Source organism: Phyllostomus discolor, chromosome 10, assembly GCF_004126475.2.
Source record: "Phyllostomus discolor isolate MPI-MPIP mPhyDis1 chromosome 10, mPhyDis1.pri.v3, whole genome shotgun sequence".
Taxonomy (NCBI): Eukaryota; Metazoa; Chordata; class Mammalia; order Chiroptera; family Phyllostomidae; genus Phyllostomus; species Phyllostomus discolor.
In genome coordinates, this window is record NC_040912.2 from 1,219,327 (window position 1) to 1,238,792 (window position 19,466).

Sequence of the window (19,466 nt, forward strand, 5' to 3'; positions counted from 1 at the left end):
CTCAGGGTGTGGGGGCCGGGGTGTAAGCCGTGGGGATGCTCGCTTGCCCCTCCCACAGGGGGCATGGCCCGTCTGTCCCCCCCCCCCCCCAGACGCACCTTAGACAGCTTCCTGGAGTAGTCACAGTCCTGGTCCTTGCACAGCTTGGGCTCTTTTTCAGCATCCAAACATGAAACTGCAAAAACACGTTCCCTTTTACGATGGAGCTAACGTGCTGCACCGCGATATGTACATTAGCTCTTTAGATACAAGACACCTCATCTGTCGACTGTTTCTCCTCCACTAAAAAATGATGCAATTTTCTTAATGTTAAAGCCCTTCTCTCAGCTAAAACCCTCAGCGAAATATGTGTTTCACACACAGCAAGAAAACCTCTCACTACAGTGAACCTAAACATCATTCACCTTTTCTGACAGCTAACGTTTGGCTATCGTGTTAATAAAATTTTAACAGCAGGGTCACTTTAACTGGAGAGTGCGTGTCATCCGACTGACTCTCCGTCACTCGACAGCGATAACCCACAGTGACGGTGCTGGAAGCAGGGTGAGGTAGAGGTGGCGGAAATCACGCACCTGTCCCTCCACGTGGGCCCTCGCGGACCCCCCCACCCCCACGAGTAACTGTCGGGAGCTGCTCCGTGCCAGGAGCTGCCCAGGGGTCCAGGACACAGACGCGGTTGAAGCCAGCAAACCCGTGCCCTTCCGGAGACCTGGCTCTCAGGCAGAGAGAGTAACGATGCGCAGAATCGGGACACGGACACGGAGTGTGGAAGCGGGTGAGTCCCGGGTCAGCGAGGGGAGCGTGAGAGTGGGGGGGGAGGAAGGGCTGGGGCTGCGAGGCCGGGCCGGGTCACGGTTCTAAACCGGGAGATGGCCGGAGAAGCTCGATCTAAACCGGGAGACGGCCGGAGGAGCTGGAGCAGAGCTGCGGAAGACTGAGCGGTCTGTGAGGTGAGACCGTACTGCTGGGCCCCATGGAGACAAGGGCACGGGCCACTGGAAGGACGGCGGGGAGGAGGCGTGGCCGCCGAGCACCAGGGAGAGCAGGGCGGCTGCAGCGGGCTGGAGGTCACGGGGGTGGGCTGCCCCCGGCTGTGAAACTGAAGGGTCACCGTCCTGATGCTTAATGTGACGCTTCAGTCACACTTTTGTGCTGAAAGGAGAAGTTTTAAAAGTCCAAGGCTATTGTGGGAACTCGGTCAGCAGCAAAAGCGCGGGTGAGGAGCAGCCCCCGAACCGACCCTAAGGCTCCGGAAAGGTCAGAGTGAGACGAGGCAGTGGCACGCGTCCCAGCGAGGCTGCAGCACCAGCCAGAAGAGCCGCCCCCCCCGAGGCAGCCTCCCCAGCGCGGCTGCGGACCTGGAGGAGAGGGTTTACGGCCCATCTGTACCTTAGAGCCTTCTACAAGGCGCGCACACCGAGTCCAGACCGAAGGAAAGCGCCCTCTCCCCGCCTACGAGCCACAAGCACACAGCGTCGTGACGAAAGGCACCGGCCACTGGCGGCCACGTCTGTCCAGCGCCCGTCCCTGGCTGGCGGCAAAGCGCGGCGACGCCGAGCGTCGTCCCCACGTGGCCGTGAGATGGGTGGCTATGGTAGTGCACAACGTTTCCTACTTCGCATCTTTATACAAGTTCAAGGGGAGGGTAAGATCCATCGAAATCTACTCATTACACTGAAGCAAAACCCCTGGCACCAGTGAGGGAACCAGCAGGAAGGGGCCCGTCTCCAGAATCACCACAGGGTGATGGTCGCCCGAGTCACTGCCCCAGGGCCCTGGTCACGAGCAAACTCGGGGGCAGCGGGAGAAGAGCCGGCGGGCACCCTGTGCCGCCCCCGCCGCGGCCCACGGGCACGCGCTCCCCCTGCCTGGGCCTCTGCCTCCTGCACCACACGCCCGCGTTGTTGAGGCTGCATGGCCGGCCTCGCCCTGTAGGGGACTGCCTGCCTGTTTATCAAGACGAGCTTCCCACAAGATCGGCCGACGAGGACACCGGAATGACATCCGTGGACACGGCAGAGGAGGAGGCCGGCGCAGGCCAGGTCCCAGCTCAGAAATGCCAAAGCACGGCCACAGCTGTCACCGCCAGTTTGTCGGAGCTGTGGGACAGAGTTCACTGTCGGAGACAGCCACGGAACGCTATGTTGACATAAGCTGACTGAGGCACCGCGTTTGGAGAAATCTGTATGAAACCACTACCTGACATCCAGTCACGGGCGGACACCTCAGAGACCCCATACGACAAAGTACACAGTTTTTACAGAAGCAGCTTAAAAAGTCACCACACGAGCATCTGCACCCACATAAACCACCACAAAGAGAAAGGGGGCGATGTCCGATCTCAAGAGTGTTACGTTAGAATACTCACAACGCACACTTTTCAAAGAAACGTCCAGGGCGTGCGAAGGAAGGAGAACGTGGACCGTCCACTAGAGAGCAGCAGCGACCGTCACGGAGGAAGCACAGGCTGGACTTACTGGACGTGACCCCACATCAACCGTCCCAACCACGGTCGACGCCCTGGCCTGACGGTGCGGCTCTGGTGGCCGGGACGTCGCCCCACGAACCAGAAGGTCACGTGGGTCCGATCCCCTGTCAGCTGCGCGCCTGGGCTGCACGTCCAGTCCCCTTTCGGGCACATGCAGGGGGCACTGGTCGGTGCTTCTCTCTCACACCGATGCTTCTCTCCCTCTCATTCCCCTCCCTCCCCTCTCTCCGGAATCAATAAAACATTTTTTAAATAAAAAAGCTAAAGAAAATAATGGACAAGAACACAGAAAAATGATGCCTCGACAAATAGATGGTGTCAATACAGAGAAAGCCCTTCTGAAAAGGAGCCCGAGAGGGATTCTGTGAGTGACCGTCACAACCACCAGGTGAGGAAAGTCCTGGAGGTCTCCCGGCTCGCACTCGCTCTGTCGTGTGACGGAAGGAGCGTGGGGGGGGGGATGTGGGGGAAGAAAGACGGACGCGGGTGGCCCGCGAGGCCTGTGGGGCAGCGGCGAGGACAAAGGAAGGGAAGGACAAAACCCTTCCCACTGTGAAACCCTATTTTCCTCCGAAAGTTTTGGGTTCCCACTCTGCATTATCAGGAGAAGCACCCCAAGCTGTTAGAATGTTCGCTCCATTTATAATATTAACCCGTCTTACTGTAATTAGACACTTCTACAAATTAAATTTTTGTAGCCAACTAACAGACATTCCTCATACTAAATTCCATCCTGAAGTAAATTTCCACAGCAGAGTGTTAGCTAGTTGAGTACAAGCTTCTCGCTGAGCACGTAAATCGGTGGCATCTCGCTCCGAAGGCTAGGAGAACTCAGTGAAAGCAGAGAGCAGGAAAACACCGGCTTTGTAACGTTCACACTTCCCCCCACTCCCGCAACTCACAGGTCCTTAAAATTAGCTTTGTACTCTCAATTTATTTTCTTTGAAAGATTGCATACACTTACCTGCAAATTTAAAAAACAATTCATTTTGAAAACCAGCTTTCTGCATTTTAACATGATGGCATTCAGACTTCAGCAACGCAACTTCACAGGAGAGGTCATGGACCAGTTTGCTTAAGATCTGTAGAAGTTTATTCTCGAAAGACACATTATAGACACTATTGCAAGGAGCTGCGTGGTACCGAGCTGTGAACTGGTAATAGAAACGAGGCTCGCGGTACGCTGGGGAGACAGCCAACAGAGAAGAACACGCGGTTAATTCGTTAGGCAAGTCAAAGAGATCGCAACTGTGCAAGGGAAATCATTCTACGGGGTAAGTGCGTTATTTACATACGTCGTCCCATTCCTTCTGACCTCCGTGGTGTTTGATAACAAACCTGCCTTTAATCTTCTTACAGACCCTTAGTTTGCAACAGGCTACTTCTTTTTTTTTTCTGCTTTCAAGACTATCTCCTGGTGTTCGGTTCTAATGTTTCAGTATTGAATTCTTTGCACTTACCCTACCTGAGTCCCACTGATCCTCTTGAATATGCAGATACGTCCCACACATCTGGGGACATTATCTCTTCAAGCATCGCCCAGCCCTATCGTTTTTTCTCTCCTGTGACCCTCACCATGCCCAGGACCAAGGGCGAAGCACACGCGATGGGCAGGATCGGCCCCTCCCGGACAGCACACGCAGAAGGTGGAACCGGGCCACTCTCCACACCACACACAGACCCAACTCCCCCCACACACACGAGGCTGCAACGCTCGTCCTTGACCGTGAGGCTCTGCGGAGGACCCCGGCAGCAGGCTCCTCCACACAGTCTTGGCGGTGAGTCTCTAATCTGACACCAGAGCAAAAGCGACAAAAGCAAAAATAACCAAGTGGGACCACATCCAACTGAAAAGGTTCTGCACAACAAGGGAAACCATCAACGAATGAAAAGGCAACCTCCCAAGTGGGAGAAAATACTCACAAACCGTGCGCCCTCTAAAGAGTTAGCATCAAAACTATGTAAAGAACTCACATAACTCAACAGCACAAAACCAAAGAACCCAATTTAAAAAGTTGGCAGAAAATGTGAATGGGCATCTTTCTGAAGGAGACACAAACATGGCCACAGGCACATGACAAGGTGCTCACCGTCCCTCGACCTCAGGGGAACACAGATCAAAACAGTGAGGTATCACCTCGCACCATCAGAATGCGGCTCTAATGAGAATAACCAGCATCAGAAAGACGAGAAACAGCAAGTGTTAGCATGTGGGGGGGGGGGGCCTCGAGCCCTGTTGGTAGGATGTATGTTGGTGCAGCCGCTGCGTAAAGCCGTGGAGAGGTTCTCCTAAAAAACCAAAAATGGAACTATCGTAGGATCCAGCAGTCCCGCTCTGGGTGTCTATTTGAAGAAAACAAAAACATACCTGAAAATCACAGACCGTCTCACCCCAACTTTGGGCAAACCCATATCAGTAAAGAGAAAAAAATAAAAAGACAAGGGCAGAGTACCTACAAGAAAACCAATGTAGGAAGCAATAAAGCACTTTTAAAAAATTCTAACTCGGACAGATGTGTGCACCCCCATGTTCACGGCAGCACTGCTCGCAAAAGACAAGACGGGGAGACAAGCGAAGTGTCTACCGAGAAGCAAGCGGCTAAGGAAACTGTAGTGATCCGTGCGAAATGGAACATAAAAGAGTAACATGTTTCCACTTTCAACAGCAGGGATGGATCTTGAGGACATTATGCAAGTGAAGTAAGCCAAACAGAGAAAGACAAATGCCAAGTGATACCTCATGTAAAATCTTAAAAAACAAAACAAAACAAGCTTATAAACACAGAGAGTGGACTGTAGATTATTGATTGCCAGAGGCAGAGGCTGGAGTTGGGATAAAGGGAGTCAAAGGTAAAAAAAACTAAAATTAAGAAAAGCAGGACTAATGGCCAAGATAGAGGCATAGGCAGGTACATTGTGCCTCCTCGCACAACCAAAAGGAGAACAACAACAAATTTAAAACAAAAAAACAACCAGAACTGCCAGAAAATCAAACTGTTTGAAAGTCCAACAACCAAGGAATTAAAGAAGAAACATTTATCCAGACCAGTAGGAGGAGTGGAGATGGGCAGCTGGGCAGAGAGGACTCACAGCAAGGCGGTGGCTGGAGGACCAGGGTGGGCAAGGCAGCGGCTGGCAGAGCGGGCTGTCTCACACTCGTGTGCGGATAAACCAGGAGGAACAACTGGGGAGCGAGACAGGCCGTGCAACCCAGGCTCCAGCAGGGAAACAGAGCCTCAAGCCTCTGAGTGAGAACACCTGTGAGGGTTTCAGTGGCAGGAGACACTCCCAGCCTCACAGGACAGTTCACTGGAGAGACCCACAGGGTCCTAGAATGTACACAAACGTACCCGCCTGGGAGTCAGCACCAGAGGGGCCCATTTGCTGTGGGAAGTGGGGGGAGTGACTGAAAGCCTCAGAGAGCCGAGCAATCGGCTCTGTTCCCTCTCGGACCCCTCCCCTGCGACCTGGGTTGCCCTGCCTTGGTGAACACCTAAGGCTCCACCCCTTACTACATAATACGCATGCCAAGACAAAAATAATGGCCCAAATGAAAGAACAGATCAAAGCTCCAGAAAAAATACAACTAAGTGACGAACAGACAGCCAACCTATCAGATGCACAGTTCAAAACACTGGTAATGGCTGAGAATGGTTGAAAAATAGAGGAAAAAGTGAAGGCTATGAAAAGTGAAATAAAGGAAAATAAATATACAGGGGACCAACAGTGAAGGGAAGAAAGCTGGAACTCAAATCAATGGTTAGGACCAGAAGGAAGAAATAAACATTCACCCAGGACAGAATGAAGAAAGAATTTTAAAAAGTGAGGAGAGGCTTAGGAACCTCCAGGACAGTTTTAATTTTCCAATACCTATATCATAGGGGTGCCAGAAGGAGAAGAGGAAGAGCAAGAAAATGAAAACTTATTTGAAAACATAATGAAAGAGACTTTTTCCAATCTGGCAAAGGAAATAGACTTCCAGGAAGTCCAGGAAGCTCAGAGAGTCCCAAAGAAGTTGGGCCCAAGGAGGAACACACCAAGGCACATCATAATTACATTAGCCAAGATTAAAGAGAAAGAGAGAATCTTAAAAGCAGCGAGAGGAAAGGAGACAGTTACCTACAAAGGAGTTCCCATCAGACTGTCAGCTGATTTCTCAAAAGAGACCTTACTGGCAAGAATGGGCTGGAAAGAAGTATTCAAAGTCATGAAAGGCAAGGACCTACATCCAAGATGACTCTATCCAGCAAAGGTATCATTTAGAATGGAAGGGTAGATAAAGTGCTTCCCAGATAAGTTAATGGAGTTCATCATCACCAAGCCCTTATTATATGAAATGTTAAAGGGACTTATCTAAGAAATAGAATATAAAAAATATTAACAGTAAAATGACAACAAACTCAACTATTAACAACTGAACCTAAAAAAACAAAAACAAAACCTAAGCAAACAACCAGAACAGGAACAGAATCACAGAAATGAGATCACATGGAGGGTTATAAGTGGGGACAGAGAGAGGGGAGAATGGGGGAAAAGGTACAGGGAATAAGAAGCATAGATGGCAGGTACAAAACAGACAGGGGGAGGTTAAGAATAGTCTAGGAAATGGAGAAGCCAAAGAACTTGTATGTACCACCCGTGGGCATGAACTAAGTGGGTGGGGGGAGTGTGTGGGTGGGAGAGGGGGAGCAGGGCTGGGGGGAATAAAGGGGGGAAATGGGACAACCGTAGTAGCATCATCAATAAGATATATTTAAAAAAAGAAAAGTATTCTGGATGTGCTCTGTTTTGGGGGGGGGAAGATCCCATTAAGGTACAACAGACAAGATACAGTCTAAAAGAAATATTTGAAAACAACAATCAGTAAAAGAACAGTATCTAGAAAGAGTTTTAGAAGAAACTCTGAAAAACTCAACAGTACTACACGGAACAATCCATCAGAGAATAGGAAAAGAACCAGAAGACGTTTCACCAACGAGGACGACCGGATGGCAGATCCACTCATAAAACACGTCCCAGGCCATCAGACACAGGGCGGAGGCAAAAGGAAACCCTAACGAAGTATCGCTTCAGGCTTCTCAAAACGGCTGGAATGGAAGACGGTGACACCCCGGGTCGCGGGCCAGGGCCCAGGGACGCGCCCGCGCCTGCCGCTGGGCCTGTGAAATGGCGCGGCCCTGCTGGGTACCAGCCCCGCAGCTCCTCTTGGAGAGGAGCCCGCAGGCTCCCGCCCCGTGACCCGCCCACGGCCCCCAGGAACCAAAACGCCCGCACCGAGCCCGCACAGTGTCCGCACCTGGCGCCTGCGCAGCCCAACGCTCCGCAGCGGAGACGATCACCGCACACCAGCATCCCGCACAGCGGCGGCCCACGCGGCCGGCAAAGGGACCGGGGCACAGGCACGCGAACTGGGGAGCTCGTGCGCACTGGGCCGGCGGGAAGCCGGTCGGAGAGACGGTGCACTACCCCTGCGTCCCCGGCCTTCGCCGACTCCAACGCCCCTGCGCCCGCGCAAACCACAGCCCTCTGAAGGAGGGGCCCCGCCCTCCCCAGGGACTCCCCCCCACCCAGGCGCTCTGTGGGAGGGGGCGCGCAGTGGCTTCCCGTCAGCTGCAGGAGAGCAGAGGTGACAACGCGCCCGTAAAGACTAACACCAGGAAGCCACGGACCGCCCTGGAGGCACGGCTCACCGTAGACGATGAACTTGAGCTGGAGGTTCTTGACCACCTCCTCCACCGTGGGCTTGTACTCCAGGAAGCACGTGTAGATGCCGGTCATGCTCTCCTCGAAGTCCTGGAACACCAGGCTGCCCGTGGACGTGATGTGCGTGGTGCTGTTTTCTGCGGAGGGACGGGGCGGTGCTCAGTCCCTCCCGCCACAGGGGACGGAGGAAAAACAACTCGTTTCCGCAGAGGGAAACCCGCACGACTCATCTGCAGACTCAGTCGCAGGAGTCGGGGGCACGCGGCGGCGGCGTCGCGCCCCGCGTTTGCTGACGGCGGCCGCTGACCTTGGCGGGTCTCGACCCCAGCTCTGCACCTGCGCCACGTCCCTCCCACAGAAGGCCGGCAGCCACACCGGGGCAGTTTCGGGCGTGCCCCTTGCACTGCTCCGGGCACTCAGGATGTGCACTCGCATTTGCACACACACACACCTGTTTCCCTCATGCGAATGGGGAGAACGGCCGTGCTCACCACACAGGGCCGCGGCCGGTGTGGTCGTCAGCATGCGGGACGCTCAGAACTAAACGTGACACGCGGCAAATACGGAGTGTGCTGGTCCTTTTTATCAGATTCAAAATAAAATCCTAAAAACACTCTTGCGAAATGCATAGGCACTCACACACGTATATTTGAACGTGTGCCTTCACACACATTGGACGTGCGCACAGGAGACCCGGAAACGACGGTGCAGAGGTTGAGGTGACACTCCCTTGGCAGGAGGGCTGGGGGCCGTGTAAACCACTCACCGCCAGGGCCCCGCCCTGGCGACCGCACGCCTGGACCTGCGGAGCCTGCCCACGGAGGTATGGCTACCGGCCTCAGGGCTTGCACGCGCCTTACCCACGTCTGCACACGCCGGGCCTTCAGATGAGCTGAGAGCAGTCGGCTGCGTGAGACAGTGAAACATGCACGCAAACGAGCACTTCCCGTAACGTTTCTTCGGCACGCTTCTGCACAAGTGCAGCTCCTCCTTCGTCCAAGACGACAAAAGCCTGTGGGTTCCCACCCTCGAGCACCCTCCCGCCGTGCCGGAGAGGGTTAAAAACGAAGGCAGGAACACGGTGAAGGGAACAGCACAGAAAAACGCCCTCAGAAGGCGAGCAAAGACGATTAGATGCTTCGCTGAACAGACCTTTAGGATGAAAATTCATGCGTCCGAACTCTTAGCAAGGCTGAGCTAATCTGTGTGCTTTGAACTACGCTGCAAAAACAAATCAGCATGTAGCAAGTGAAAAGTTAGAATAAAAATGAGATTATGCATTTCAAAATCGCCAAACAAGAAGCTGAACGCAGAAAATGCTGAGCAGGCGAGCCGCGCCAAGAGGGGCTCCGGTGCGGAGGAGGTGCCCTCCTGAGGGTGGGGCCGGTTTCCTCGGCAACGCGGAGACGCGAGCCCACCGTTCGGAGGGGTCTGGGTCCCCGTTCGCTTCCGGGCGAACGCCCCGGGGTCCAGCACCTCTGGCAGCAGCGCGGCCCGGGCCATGCGGCAACAGGCGCCCACGGTGTGACCACGCAGCACGTTTAAAAGCGCGGTCTCGATGTGAAAATATTCCACATGAAGCTTAGTCCCTACGATCAAGGTCGATAACAATGTTCAGGCTGAATTCAAACATCCGCGTTGTCAGGACCGTGGTCGGACGGAAACACACAGTAGGAGGCAGGGAATCACGACCACCAGCGAGGCCTCACACCGCCCCCGTGTGGGCTGCACGGCGCGCACGCACAGCCGTCTCCCCGGCCGTGGCTCCGAGCGCCCCCGTGTGTTTGGCAGCAGCCCGAGTCGCGCTCGCTCCGCACACCCGCGTCCCGAGCGGGAGTCTGCCCGGCCTCGGCCGGAGCTCCGGGGACCGGCCGCCGGCCGTCTGCACGGGCAGGTGGCAGCGCCGAGTGGGGCCGGCGCGCACGAGACACGGACGCCCTCTCCCCTCCGCACCGCTCCGCGAGGCCCCGGGCGGGGCCGCGGAAGCGCGCCTACCTGAGATGACCTTGCCCTTGGGCCCGTGCCACTGGAACAGCGGGTCTATCAGCTCGGAGTTCCGCAGCCGCTGGGTCACGCACAGGATGTGGGGGCTCCTCTCGTGCAGCATGACGTAGACCTTCACTGAAACACAAGGTTAGCGGCGCCCGAGGCGCCGTGCGGTCGGGCCGCGCGTCCTCCCGCTCGGGTTCGGGCAGCGCTGCTGGGTAACCAGGGCCAGTCTCACCGCATTGCGGGTGACGGGCAGCAAAAATACACGCACGTACTTTGTGTGCGTGGGTCTCGATCACAGCAGGAGGCATTGGTCTTTTCATTAAGAGTTAACAAATGCTAGTTTATTCTATTCTCAGAATATTATTTGATTACAAAGTAGTGAGAAAATTCTATATCTGTATGTTATCTTCTTTTTGCTAAGATACCACAAGAAAGAAACTGATCAATTTGTTTAAAGGAACAGTACATTATTCACAATGATGTAACGCACTGTACTGAATTAAAAAACTACAGCGTAATTAAAAAACCAACAACTGTGTACTTTGATTTTCATTATTGAGCATCTTACCACTTTGTTTTAAAACTTAAATGATCCTGATCATCAAACAAGCAAAAATCATATCTTTTAGACACACAAGGAACACAGGCAAAATTAAATTGCTTTGAATCTACTCGTAAATAAGCTCTCAGAAAAGGTTCCAACGGCTTCCTGGTAGCTGCCCGCCACCTCTGCACCCCTTCGGCCTACACGGAGATTGCTGTGACCCAGCAACACAAAAATTGTTTCTGAGAATCAAAACCCTTAACATTGAAGCAACTGCGCATTTTCACCGTTCAGCAGAACGCGTACGAATGCAGCTTTTAGACAGACATCCCTCCTGTGGTGAACAAAGGTTCCCTTTATTCTTGGTCACTTTTTAGTCGAAAATTGAGGTTAAATCCTAAGGAATTTTTTTTTCTGTATCGATTGAGGGGATCACTTAATTGTTTTCTTCTTGAATATGTTAATGGGATGTTTGATATTACTAGATTGCTTTTCTGAAATGATTAACTCATTGTGCTCTTTTACTTAAAACCTGCTGGATTCAATTTGCAAACAGTTTTCCTAGAATACACACACAAACACATATATATATAAAATACATAGGTATATATATTATATATGATTGCCTTATACTGCCCTTTGTACATTTCCAATGTCAGTATCAAAACTGTCGTTCAGCATTTAGGATAATGAAGGTAGGTGTCTAAGGCTATAATACTCACACAAAATGAACTGGATATATTTCTTCTATAAATTTTCTCTAAAATAATATGCAGTGTTTTCTGTCCCAGAAAAAGTCTAAAGCTTGGTGCTTGTTTGTTTTAGTTAGCAAGGAGAAGTAGAAAAACAAACTCTTAATCACCAATCAGAATTTAATTATTAATCTACTAAGTAATGGAGTTGTCTGACTTAGAAATTTATATTTAACTACAGTTGTTTATTTCACGTTTATTAGTATAACATTATTCAGAATATTAAGTTACTATGTTTACATTTCACTACCTTTATGTACTCATAACATATATTTTACTTTCGTTGTTCTCTCATGAAACATTTAGCAAGCTTGTCCACTAACTGTTGCAAAGACAGCCATCTCACCTACTTTTCTGCTCTGATCTCTTCCGTTAATTCCCTCCGTTACTTCCTTACTGTCTGTCTGCCCTGAACTCCCCCTTCCTTCCCTAGCTCCCTTCACAAATGCTGACTGTGCAAATTGTCCCCCCTCCTGTGGCTCCCCAGCCCGACGCTCGGCCCCGCCCACCCTGCAGCTCACTGTGTGACCCCTGGGGCAGCCCGCGGGACCCTGCTGCCCGGTTGCGCCCGCATCAGCCACCAAGGCCCCCTCGTCCTCGGAAGTGCAGCACAGGTAACTGCCTGAACAGTAGCCATTTCTGTCCACCTCCACACAACACAGGCCAACATGTGGGGCGGGGAGCAAGAGCCGCATGACGTCTGCAGCTACCTGCCACAAAGGACACCAACCACTCACGGGCTGACAACCGAGACGTAACGGTGTGAAAAGAGCGCCTTTGCAACGGCAAGAAAACGGACGCTGCAGAGGCAACAGCAATCCCAGCTTAGCAGGCGGAAGAACGTGGGTGACATTGCGCGCTGGCGAGGGTGTGGGTGAGCACAGGGGAGGGGGGGAGAGGGGGGAGGTCTGCTGACACAGCCGTCGGAAGAGCCATGTCGGTGAGGCCGAGACTGCCCGGGCCCCGGGACCGTGGCCAGCTTCCACTGCCGGGCACAAGACACCCAGGACGCTTTGGGACAGGCGCCGGAAGACACTCACGACACGGCACTCACCACACGCACCTCCCCCAGATGGAGCGAATTAAAGATGCAACGAAGATGTAAATAAATGAATGGATGGATGTACTGAATGGATGGATGTGTGAGTGAATCAACATGAAAGGCCAGTCGAAGGAAAAAGAGGGAGCGGTGCGTGACCACGTTAAGGGAAGACGGCGGAGCAGAGAGAGGCTGGTGGAGCAGAGAGGGGCTGGCAGAGACAGACAGGCGGGAGCCGCCTCGGAAGGCGGGAGCGACCGGAGAAATTCTAGGCACAAGAAAATTCGGCAGTCAGGGCACTATGGAGGCAAATGAGTAAAATATCATATAATAATATACTTGGTGATATAAAAAATACATGAATACATGATGAACTGAAATGTTAATCCATTTTCATGAATAAATAATATCCAATAAAAAAGCACTGAAACAGGAAATTAGTTTTACATAAGTGTTTTATAATTCAGGTTTAAGGTCACAGTTTTAAAACAAAAGCTGTAATAAAAGTTGTGATATCCGTGAAAACGATGAAACAAAGAACTCCAAAAATTATCTCCTTTTAAAGGTAATGAGAAAAGTGGTAGCAATTGCTAGAACCCAACATTTCCGTAACTGTGGAAGTTCATCAGACTTGCAAGACCCCAGTAGAAAGGTGCTCCAGGAAAACGGGGGCGCGCCCTGGTATAACGGGTGTAACGGGTGTAACAGGTGGGGTTACACCTCTGTGCAGAGTCGCGGGGTGAAGTCCCAACCCCAGTCCCCGAGAGGGCTAGCCTGTTTGAAGACAGACTCTGTACAGTAGGGATCAAGTTCCAGTGGGCTGTGAGGGCCGACCCAGGTCCCACGGGACGGGTCCTGATTCAGGGGAGGTGCAGACAGACCGGGGTGCGGAGGGAAGCCCGGTGAAGAGGCGCTGGGAGAGGATGGCCCGCCGAGTGCAGCCCAGGAGGAGGAGGACCGGACCGGACCCATCCCCCGCCCTCAGCAGGGGCCCTCGCTGCTGCCCCCCTGGGGACCGCCTGCTCCAGACCTGCGGGGCAGCCCAGGTCTGCTGTCGCTCCCCCCCCCCCCCACACACCCCCGGGCGCTCTGTCGCGGTGGGCCTGGAACAGGAAGGCCTGGCCAGGACAGAGAGCGCGCGGCCCTCTCACTCACAGCACCCCCTCCCCCAACCCCAGCTCTGCGGGAGCCCCGAGAAGCCGCACACCACGGTCACAGGGACAATGGCCGCAGGAGGGGGCCGGCGGGTTCCAGGGTCTCCAAGGCCTCCCTCCTGTGAGAGCTGTTGTTTTTATTTATTTTTTGGCATTTCTGGCAGTTTCCTAACAGATTCTGCTCACGAGGATGATTTCACTTGAGCTAATTCGGGGCGCACCGCTGTACAAAGCCCCCCCGAGGCTGCTGGTCACAGACACCACAGGCTGTCTGTCCTCTGGCTGCACCTGCCTGGCGCATGGGGAAGCCCCGGGGGCCGAGGGGATGCGCACGCCCACAAGAACGCGAACCGCTCGGCTACGCCCCGGGGGAAACAGGCAGCCCCACGCCCACGCATGGACCGGTGGGACGCGTGACCGAGACACGCATGCTCACCGAAGACCGGGCGACCTGCAGCCCTCACCTCCGGCCGAAGCTGAGGCTCCACGCGGCAGAGAGGAAGCGGCAAGGCTGGCTGTCAGGGCCTGGCTGAAAGTCCCGGGGACGCCGGGAGGGGGCGCTCAAGGGCCCTCGGCGGGGACTGGGAGACGGGCGGCTCCCGGTGGCCGATGGGGTCCCGGCAGGCACCAGCCCTGCTGAGCGAGCTGAGCATGGAGACGCTGCGGACACTCACAGTGAGGAGCGACAACACCGCCACCCGGGCAGGGGGGTCTCCAGAGATGCTACATCACGTGACTCCCAAAGTCCAGTGTTCAACCAAAAACACGAAGCATGCAAAAGTAGCGTCACAGACAGGAAGACAAGAAAGCAACCAAGATAGACTGTCTCCGAAGAAGCCCAAAGTTTGGACTCACTGCACAAAGAAGTTTAAATCAGCTATTTTAAATGTGATCAAAGAACATCATTCCTAATCTGCTGAATAAAGCATGAAAATGGTGCCTCTTCAAATACAGGCTACCAATAAAGAGACAGCAATTATTTAAAAGAATCAAAAGAAATTCTGGGCTGCAAAGCACAACTGAACCGGTGAATTCAGCATGAAGAATCAACACCAGGTCTGAGCAGGTGAAAGGAACAGGAAACTTGGGGGTAAATCCATCTGGGACCAACCGATCTAACAGGCGGGAGAAGAGAGTAACCGTAAACGAACAGCACCCACGGACCCGTGGGGACCATCGGGCAAGGCAGTGCCTACGAAACAGAAGTCCCACTGAAAACTGGAGAAGAGAGGACAGAAAAATATTTGAGAAGTGATGGCAAAATCTTCCCAAAATTGATTTTATAAAACCATGAATCTACCCTTCCAAGATGCTAATGAACTCAAACTACAATGAACTCAGAGACCCACCCCCAGACACATCATAATTAGCAGTCAGCGTCCAAAAACAAAGGCAGAATTCTGAAGGCAGCACGAGGGAAGCAATGCGTTACACATGCATATGACCCTCAGTGCAATCAGTAGCTTACTTCCCGCCTGAGACCGTAATGAAAGAGGAAGTCTGAATAGACCTGAAACAAGAACGTTGTTCGTATCAGTGATCAGGAAACTGCCCACAAAGAAAAGTCCACCCCAGATGAACTCACTGGGGAGTTTTTCCAAACAAGTAAAGCTGCATTAATGCACAACAGCTCCCACACGCTTCCCAAAAACCCAGCAGGAGGGAACACATCCCAAGTCATTCCACAGAGCCACCGTTGCCCTGAGACCGACATCTGACAGGTGCAGCGCAGTAACACGACAGACAAATCTCCCTCAGGGACAGAGACATAAAAACCCTCCAAATGTCAGCAGCCACTCCCAGAAGCATGGAAAAGGATTATACATCAAAATCAACGGCTACTTATCCCAGGAATGCAAGGCTGGTTCAGAGCACAGAAGTCACTCTGTGTGATGCCACATCACATCACTAGAGTAAAGGAGAAACCCCCCAGTCATCTCAGCACAGGCAGAAAGAGTGTCTGACACAGCCCAGCGCCCTTTCACAAGATGCCTCAGGCAGCTAACAAACCGGGAACAGAAGGGCACCTTTTCCACCTGATACAGGGCTTCTACAAATGCTCCCAGCTACCATCATGCTTACTAGTGGAGGCGGAAACCTTCCCCCCCTCCAGGATCAGGGATGAGATTCGGGTATCTCCTGTCGTCAACACTGAACTGCAGGGGCTTCTCCTCGTGGGGCAACTGGCCACAGAAAAAAAACATCCAGATTGGACAGGAAGAAATAAAACTGCCTCTGTTTGCAAATGACATGCTGTCACATACAGAAAACCCTAAAGATTTACTCCTCCTCCCCTTACACACACACACACACACACACACACGAGGTGATAAAGGGTTCAGCGGGGCGGCAAGGTGGCAGGACGCAATACTGGCCTGCAGAGCTCAGCTGTATTCCAAGGTCACAGGAGTGATCAGCCCAAAAAGCAGATCAACAAAACCAGTGCATTTTCAATAACATCAAAAAAGTAAAATATTTAGGAATAAATTTAACACAAGAAGTGCAAGGCTTGTACACGGACACCCACAAAACGTCACTGAGGGAAATTAAATACCAGAATAAGTGGAGAAACCCCCACGTCCATGCACGGGAAGACGGAGGAGCGCTGAGGCAGGAGTGTCTCAGAGTCGACCTGCGTCTTTCAGGTAACCCACATTTAAATCCCAACGGACTTCTGCATAAACTGGCAAGTTAATGCTGGAACTAACATGGAATTTCAAGGGACCCAGAATAGTCAGAGCAATCTTTAGAGTGACAAATTTCAACAAACCATCCTTAATGGTTTCAAAACTTAGTATAAAACGGCAGTAATGGAGACTGGCCAAAGGGCGGACACACAGGTCAATGGAACAGGCTTCAGAGTCCAGGAAAACAAAATGCATCTCTGGGAAACCGCTCTTCAGCAAGAGCACCGAGACAACTCCTCGAGTCGTGAGGATGAACATCCTCTTGAACAAGTGGCTTTGGAACAACTGGATACCCGCATGCAAAAAGAAAGAAAGAAAGAAAGAAAAAAGCATGATCTCCTACCTCACACCATACGCAAAATTAATTTTAAATGGCTAAAAACCTAACTTAAGAGCTAAATTAGAACAGTCTTATAAAAACACAGGGTTAAAACCTTGCGAGCGCCGATTATGCGGTTGTTTTGAAGGCACAGCGCCCACCGTGCCAGCACCAAGTTAAAAAGGGAAACCAGACTTCGTCAAAGTTGAACACGTGTGCTTCAGGGAACACAACTTAAAAATGAAAGCACAGTCCACAGAATGGAGACAGTGTTTTCAAGTCCAATATCTGGTACAAGTGCAGTACCCAGAGTGTATTTTAAAAAAACCCTTCCAACTCAATAATGAAAACACCAGCCCAATTTAAAAGTGGGTGCGGAACTTTAACGGGCACGTCCACACGAAGGTGTGCGAGTGGCTCGTGAACACAGGAGAAGAGGTCCGACGCCGTTACTCATCAGGGAAGTGCAAACCAAAAACCACGTGAGAGTCCCCTGCACACGGACCGAGCAGGTCGGACATGTGTGTGCACAGAGACACCCGTCCAGCAATGCTCGCCACAGCGTTACTTACAACAGCCGGCAAGTGGGAGCTACCCAAACGCCCATGAACAGATGGGCGGGTGCACACAAGTGGCACACCCACACAACGGAGTGTCAGTCAGCTGCGAGAGGAAATGAAGCGCTGACACATTCCGTAACGTGAGCAAACCCGGAGCAAACACTGTGCTAAGTGAAAGGAGCCAGACACAGAATGCCACCCACGTGTCGTTCCGCCTGCAGGAAGTGTCCAGAATAAGCAAGTTCATAGAAACAGGAAACAGATCAGTGGTTTCCAGGAGCTGTAATATGATCGCTTAATGGATACGGCATTTCTGGATGGAATGATGAAATGTAAATTACATAGTGTTGGTGGTTGCACAAACTTATTAATATACTAAAAACTACTGGATTGTATGCTTTAAAGGAGGGATTTTAAGACATGTGAATTTACCTGATTAAGAAAATATTCAAAAAATTATTACTTCCTATGCCTCATGACTACTGCACAATCTTATGAATCCAAAATCTTTATGATACATAGATCTCACTTGAAAAAACGTCTAGTATATTTGAACTGTATACATTTAATAATATGGTAATTATTATATAATAACAAGAAAACACTATAGGCAACTCTAATTACGTAACTTTTAGGAGTAACTATTTCGGCACACTTAACGCAGTTACAGAATTGGATCTGGATTGATCTAACTATATGGAAACAACTTTAATCCACGGTCGTAACAGGAAGAGGCCACAGGAGATGATGACAGCTGAGGAACAGCAGGCTTGTGGACAAGGCTGATAAAACTTAAACCAGTGCTAATTATTTTCTGAAAATTATAGGAAATGTATCGATACCTGGATAGTTTGGTGATCCCACTATTTTCAGCACATCTTTGGACAGGTGAAAACCTCTCGGTAATCGAATCAACTGCCCAACTATCGAAAATACAAAAAGAAATGAGCAACCATCTGCCGTGTGAGAAATTCCAAGACATTCAAATAGCACAGCATCACAGTACCCTTGATCGTGGTGGGAGGGGCGAGCCACCAGTCCGTGTCCCCCGACACTGGTGTGTGTCCCTGTTCCAGCCCCGCTGCCCCTACCCTGCCACTGAAGTCCATCTCTCCCCCGCTGCCCCCGTTACCTCTTCCCCCCAGCTTCTTCTGCATTCACTTAGAACACTCCCTTCTCTTGTAAAAGTCTAAATCCAGCCTCCTTCTGGATGCAGACCGTGTGCTGTCCCCTCCTCCTTCAAACCTTCTGTTGGCCAGTCTCATGTCTGACCTTTCCCAGTCCATCACCAGCACCCCTCTTATAACACCCACTCCACGCTGTATTACAGTTCTCTGTGCACGTGTATAATCTTCATTAGATTAAAAGCTCCATTTCCAATAGGATCGGTGTGTGTGCCAGCTCCTCAAGAATGAGTACCCAGCACTGCATCTTGCACACAGTAAATATCACATAATGATTGTTAAATACGATATAATCTGCTATTCTCCAGTCACTGTTGAGTGGGCAAGTGTGATGGAAACAGTGTGCACAGAACCAATGGGAGGAGCAGCATTAAAAAACGCTATTAAGCATTACCCAAATCCTTGAATAGAGAGGGAATAAAGCAAAAAGAGTATGGCATTCAAAGTCAAAAGACCTGAGTTTAAATCCTTCAGTTTCCTCATCTGCAAAAGGAGACTAAATTCCAGGTTTACGGGGTTGTTGCAGGAATTGAATGAAATATTACATGAACTATAGAATGTGTTAACATCAGTCTTCATTCTTCAGCGCCCAGGTTACAACATTGCCTTAAGTCTGATGTTCTTATTGGACCAAAAGAGGGCATGCATGCCCCACCGTTATCTAGTACAGGAGACCCTGGGCCGGGCTGGAGAAGTACCCGTTCCCTGGAGGGTAATGCAAGGCTACTGGCTACTTCCTGCTTCTGCCACGAGACTGACCTCTGCAGCCCAGAAGCCTGGCTTTGTTTTCTCCTACAACCTTCACTCCAGCCCTTTCCTTTCTCCTCCTTTCCCCGCGCCCATCTCCACAGCCCTTCTGCGTTAATATTCTTGGGAGGACTCCCTTTCCCATTCTCCCTTATTTGAACAACTTTCAGCATTTTAAACAAATCACTGTCGTGCTTTTTATCATTAAAGTCTCGGAGATACTTTATTTTTTTTTTTAAAAAAAGTCTAAAATGTGAACACACACAAAAAGCGCAGCCAAACCCTGTCTAGTTACAC

The 19,466-nt window shown here is 51.4% G+C and overlaps 1 protein-coding gene across 1 annotated transcript in view; it reads right to left on the reverse strand.

Annotated features, from left to right (window-relative positions):
• LOC114508044 (zona pellucida binding protein) overlaps positions 1-19,466 on the reverse strand; it is a 39,051-nt gene that overhangs the window by 18,557 nt on the left and 1,028 nt on the right. The window contains exons 2-6 of the mRNA XM_028526038.2: positions 18,081-18,161; positions 10,187-10,312; positions 8,179-8,328; positions 3,453-3,671; positions 99-175 (exon numbers count right to left, since the gene is read on the reverse strand). Of these exons, the coding sequence (XP_028381839.2) occupies positions 99-175; positions 3,453-3,671; positions 8,179-8,328; positions 10,187-10,312; positions 18,081-18,161 (653 nt within the window). The remainder of the gene's footprint in view (positions 1-98; positions 176-3,452; positions 3,672-8,178; positions 8,329-10,186; positions 10,313-18,080; positions 18,162-19,466) is intronic.